Genomic DNA, 6000 nt, shown 5'->3' on the forward strand with positions numbered 1-6000 from the left:
TTACATAATAAAGAAAAGACTAATAAAATAATATGCAAGAAGCTAGAAACTGTAGTGAACATTTATAAACGGAACTAGATATGTTAAATTTACAAAAAGTAAATTGATAAGATATACAAATCAAAGAACCAAAACCATGGCAACTAATTGGTGACTATGAAACTGTAGCAAGAGTCGCTGCAAAAGCTAGGTTCCATTTTTTCTATGATATGTAGGATAGAAGTAATCTATCCTTGCAATATTAAAGAAACACTCCTAGATTTTTCCTCCTCTCTTCAAACTCTAAACCTGGGGCATAACTCCCAATGAATAATGTGTAAATTAAGAAGCTAACCTCCAACAATGCACAAATTTAAACCATAGAAGTTTAACAGGATGCATTGAGTGGGGGCTTAAGGGTCTGTTTTACTACAATGTGGTTGGAAAGTGAACCAATCTCGTCTTCCATTTGTCCTGCTTGACCTTCAAGTATTTTTTCCCTCGAGTCATGCACTTCCTTCACTGGCTCTGCATGTTTGACCTGGGCACAGTTCTCCAGTGTACTTGTACCATCAAAACCATTCTCCTTTGTTACATCAATTGAATCTTGCTTGGGTTCCTGAGGCTCTCCCTTACTCTCCAAATCCCTGTGCTTTTCTTCATTCTCCAGCACTGGATCTTTCTTTATGGCACCTTCTGCCCCTTGTGGTGCCATCTCTTCTACCTTCTCATCCATTTTATTTATTTCTTCAGTTTTGGACCCATGTATTTTTTCTTTGTTTTCTATTTCCCTTTTGTCATCACTCTCTTCTTCTGCTTCCTTCTTCTTATCAAGATCATCTTCTCCCTTCCCTTCTTCTTCCTTTTTGTGATCAACATCTTCCCTTGTTTCAGCGATATCTTCCCCATGATGGGTATCATGCATTTCCTCTTCCTTACTAGCTTCTACTTGTGATTCTTGTTTCTCTGCATCTTCTGAATCTCCTTTTGATTTTCTAGATCTCTTTGGTTTTTTCTTCGATTCACTTTCTGGTGTTTTGATTGGTGATTCCTTTACTTTTTCACTTATCCTTGAAGATCTCCTTGTTGGTGTTACCTTGCCTATGGTACAAAGAAAATGTCAAATTATATTTTCTAAAAGATACATGCCAATATCCTCACAAAAAGGGTATGGATTTCAAATGGAGAAAAATCAATGACATGTAAGAACATAAGTTCAGATTAGGAAAAACTAATAAAATAACAAACTTTACCTGTGTTCCAATCAAATTTAGAGATAGAAAACCCTCCTGGATTTGCCTTCAAGTACCACTCTATTGCCTTTTTTGTCTTGAATTCTTCACCTATTGGGGCGATAAAAACAACTTCATATTTTTTGGGTGTCCCACCCTTCTTTGGAATAAGTTGGAAAAAGAATTTCCAGAATTTCAACACAGTACAAGATATACCATTGAATATCTACAATAAGTTTATAAATTCAGAAGAGTAGCTCATAGATGAATTCAACACCTGTACTGTGCACACTGCATCTACATTATAAAAAATATTAAACAACTGAGCAATAAATAATCTTTAGGACATGGATTTATTTGACAACTAGTTAGGGCTTAATCTTTTAAATTTTCCACTCAAAATTTCAATTTTCATTGTGACAGGAAGGCAATAGCTTCCTTTGGGAATGACATAAAAGAAAATTTAAGTATTTGAGTTGGAAAAGCTTAGGGCTGAAATCTTAACACCATGTTCAAGCACCTGCATTCTCATTGTAACTTGAGAGGCCCACACTAACACCTTATCTATTCACTATTTGCTCTGGCACTCCTAAAGTCTAAAATTGATTTGGTGAAACATGGGGCTCAAAACCTCACTTCATGCTTATTAAGCACCCAGTCCCTATTTATTAGGCACCCACATTCTCCTCTATGTTTGCACTTGCATTTCCAACTTATGTCATTTATGTGAACACTCTTGACAATGCCACCAATCATTGTACAAGAGAAATGTGCAAGGTTAGCAGGAATACTCATCATGGATGGATATGACTGACACATAAGGAAAGGAGATAGGTAGAAGAATATACACCACTGAGAAAAAATTAGTTTATATGGCGAAATATACTATTAACAATTGCATTCTATAGTTCATGTTGCATATAAGTGATGGTGGAAGCACAAAAATATTAGGGAAAATGTCTTGCAGTAAGCACAAAAACATCAATTGTTGAAAATCACCTGAAAAAGGAGGTCTAATATCTGACTCAAGGTGGGCATTACCCTATCTTCTCTAGTGCACTCTTCAACTAATGCTGAAACATCTATAGGCTAGTTCTGCATTCCACATCCCATGAATACCCCTTTTGCCCCAAATAGCCTACCATTGGCATTGGTGGAATTCAAGGTTATGGTATCCCAGATATAAGGTCCACTAGTGGTGATGCCATCCAAGTAACCCTGGTTGTATTTGCAGGCCTTCAGGGAACCATAACATTCTATCGATGGGGGTTGGGAAATCTCTCTCCAATCTTTGGAATTACAAGGAACATATGCTAAAGATGAGGATTTTCTAGGTCTGAAAGTGGGAAGAGGCTTTGTGGTAGCAGATTGGATCTTGGGATTGCAATTCACCCACACAAGATTGTTGCCTGTGTCTGGAACTAGCAGAACTTGCTGAGGAGGGGTTCCAACATTCACACTCACGAAGTAAAGAGAAGCTCCCATGTCTACTGCACTAGAGGCTATTGACATTTCAAAGCCTGAAGTTCCAAGCCTCCTGTGATGATAAGAAGTATTCTTGTATTGCTAGGACCTTGTTCTGATGGAGTCCACACGTAAAAGTGTCTGTATCACCTCATGTCTGCTTGTCAATTTCTCATGGATCATATTCATCTCCATCTTCAAACTTATGTCTTCACCTCCATTTTCATGTTGCAAAAACAAAACGTATTGCCGGATGAAAAGAAACACAAACAAGTCATGTTTCCCCATTTTCATCTGCATATGAAAGAATGAAAAAACAGTGTCACCCAGAACATGATCCAATATTGCTTTGTACATGGTTACTCAATGGTTTTATTTATAGTTTAAATTAATGTTAAAATAATAAATTACAGCTAATTGCAATAAATGGAAACACAATAGACACAGTCGGCATGGTGTTGAAAACAATATTTTCTTAATAATAGATACAATGCATAAATAGTCAACAAGGTGTTGCAAAGGCAAAAGAAAATAGATATAGTTATTGTATTCAATAGCAAGTTATTCTTAGTAATGCTCCAAATAGCTAACCAAAACATGACCATTTACAACACATCTACCTTATGCTGCCACATCCACCTATAGATAACATGTTGCTGGGATGGAAGTCCCATGCTCTCTATTGCACCAGCATTTACTGTGTAAAATAGTTAAGCAATATGTAAAATATTAGGATATGGCTACAAGATAACCTTGAAATAATCAAACATTGTGGATAAAAAAAATATTTAATTCATGGAAGCCAATAGAAAGTAATAAAAACTGTACATAATACACTTTTTAATATAACAATCATTATTGAAAAACATAAAATCAAATTGAAATTTAAGAAAATACACCAATACTAGTAGTGAAGAGAGATCTTCTCTTGAGATGGCCAATAATAGACTTCTTGTAATTGTTTCAGAAGCAAGGCATGATTTTATTATAGCCATCATTTCCTTACATGATTCTATCATTTCTTTGAATAAGCCCTTGATCAGTCCTAGATGCAACTCTAGAGAGGTCTAGATATAGCTCAACAAACCCTTCAAATTTGGTAGAAATGATAAATCTTACAAAAGGTGAGGATAAGGCTACAAACAATCTGCCTTGGAGGTATTTTGAATATATATAGATTGCTTTCAGAAGAGCCCAGAATAGAGGCTTAAATGAGCATCATATTATTCTAGAAACCATAGAGAGATAACACAATAATGTCCTCCAACTTCACTCAGAATAATCCCAAATTTTGTCCACAGAGATGCCATTGAAAATACTTAGGTCAAATACTACTGAGGTCTACCAAGAAGAGGGCCCAAATAGGTCCCAGAATAGGCCTAAAATTAATACAAAAATGCCTTAGATGGGGGGGTCTCAAAAAGGTCAAGAAGGGCCTCAGGAAAGGGCTAGTCTATGCCTTAAATGAGCCAAAAGGAAATGCAAGATAGATATGAATTAGCCTCATAAAATAAATCATTTCATAATGACCCAAGATCCTTTCAAATTGATTCAAAAGTGCAGAGTAACAAGGGTATGAACTACATGATATTAAAAGTGTGATATTCAAATTGATTCAAAAGTGCCCTTCCAAAGTTCTTATGTAGTTAATATCATTTATTGCAATAATTCAATAATTCTAAAATCTTACTAGCCATCTTGGAGATTCTGGGATAATGGAGAGACCAATAAGCAATAGAAAACTGGGAACTAGCTCTACATCACCTCCCATTGACAACCTGCCTCACTCAACAATGTATATTTTTTTCTCCTTGCTGTGTTCCGAGAGAGATCATAGGTATGTTCTATACGAAAGTTTGTGAAAAGTGGCCACCAAGTGGCCTTATTTTCCTTTTTGGAGGTGATATATCATGCCATAAGCACTTTTATATGTATTTTCCTTTTCCAAACCATGAAATAGAAACGTATGCATTCTTTCTTTGGAAAAATAAAATCAATTAAAATTTGCATACCATTCACCCTATCAAATTCTTGTCAATCCAAAAGTTGCAAAAAATCAGATACCATTCACCTTAAATTATCCCTTGGATCATACACACACATTGCAAGGCCCATCAAACACACATATATAAATGTAGGAAAAGATAAGAAAGCAAAGTGCCATCACCCAAACAATTGACCAGAAGCACATACCTCAATAAAGTTGCAAACAATTTAAAAGAAAACTTCCATCACATGTCCAAAAGCCTTTACAAATACAAATTACCTATTACAATATCATTAAAGTGTTCAAGGTATGGTATGAATTGTTGGTAGAAAAAATGTAGGATTAGTTGAATGCTTCTTCCAATAATTTTGTATCAAAATATGTTCGTGAATACATAAAATTTAATAAAATATTAATGAATGTATCTCACAATGATTTGAATAAGAAAATGTGCTAACTTCATTATTTTTATACTGTTTGCATTTTAATGTTTGTCGACTCTCTCTTACATTTAATTATCGATCCAGGTGGACTTTAATTTTTACAAGACTATCATGCAAAGTCTATGCTAAGGAATATGATGACTAGTATAAAATAATGTCAACCCAAAGTTGTTGCACACACACTCTCAACAATCAATAAAGTTGTTACACACTCCACATAGATTCACTATGAAGAAATACTAGAAAATCAGCTACTTTGTCATTCAACCACTCTCACAACACTCTTGAAAACCATCACTCATTCAATCTGCACACGTAAAAGGAAGTGCAATAAAAAGTATAACATCAAAGAAAGTAATTCACTTCCACACTAAATCGAGAGATCAATTTAGGACTTAAGCTATCACACCATCTAAAGGTTACTGCAATTAATTAAATTATGCATAGAATTAACTAAAACAACAATAGTAACAACAATCACATAACTGAGAAATATTTATGCAATTTGTCATTCAACCGCTCTCACAACACTTCTGAAAACCATCACTCTTTCAATCTACACACATAAAAGGAAGTGAAATCCAAACTATGACAACAAAGAAAATATTTCATTGCCACACTAAACTGAGGGACTCGTCCAGGACTTAAAATGTTAGACCATCCAAAGGTTACTGCAATTAATTAAATTACACACAAAATTAACTGTAACATTAGCAGTAACAAAAATAACATAACTAAGAAATATTTATGCAATCTATCATTAAACCACTCTTATAACACTCCTGAAAACCATCACTCATTCTGTTGAAGAATGTAGCTAGTGTCAGTCTTCATAATTATATTTAAATGTATTTATCAAAAGAAAGAAAAAGAAATTTTATTATTAAATGAATTG

The 6000-nt window shown here is 34.6% G+C and overlaps 1 protein-coding gene across 1 annotated transcript; it reads right to left on the minus strand.

The window, feature by feature from the left end:
* Positions 1–367: 367 nt before the first annotated feature.
* On the minus strand, positions 368–2696 carry LOC149249815 (uncharacterized). The gene is made up of 3 exons (XM_089453484.1): positions 2331–2696; positions 1233–1437; positions 368–1080 (listed from the first exon to the last, which is right to left on the minus strand). Exons 1-3 carry the CDS (start codon positions 2694–2696, stop codon positions 368–370), a joined length of 1284 nt encoding a protein of 427 aa, XP_089309610.1.
* Between the last annotated feature and the right edge of the window lie 3304 nt (positions 2697–6000).

Source organism: Pinus tabuliformis, chromosome 7 (genome assembly GCF_031772625.1).
Source record: "Pinus tabuliformis cultivar Carrire ecotype Pingquan chromosome 7, CPIR1, whole genome shotgun sequence".
Classification (NCBI taxonomy): Eukaryota; Viridiplantae; Streptophyta; class Pinopsida; order Pinales; family Pinaceae; genus Pinus; species Pinus tabuliformis.

Coding starts and splice junctions, on each gene's coding strand:
- LOC149249815 (XM_089453484.1), bottom strand. CDS start 2,696: ATGGGAGCTTCTCTTTACTTCGTGAGTGTGAATGTTGGAACCCCTCCT. Junction 1,438..2,330: donor GGCTATTTGGGGCAAAAGGG/GTATTCATGGGA, acceptor AACTTATTGTAG/ATATTCAATGGTATATCTTG. Junction 1,081..1,232: donor TAAATTTGATTGGAACACAG/GTAAAGTTTGTT, acceptor TTTGTACCATAG/GCAAGGTAACACCAACAAGG.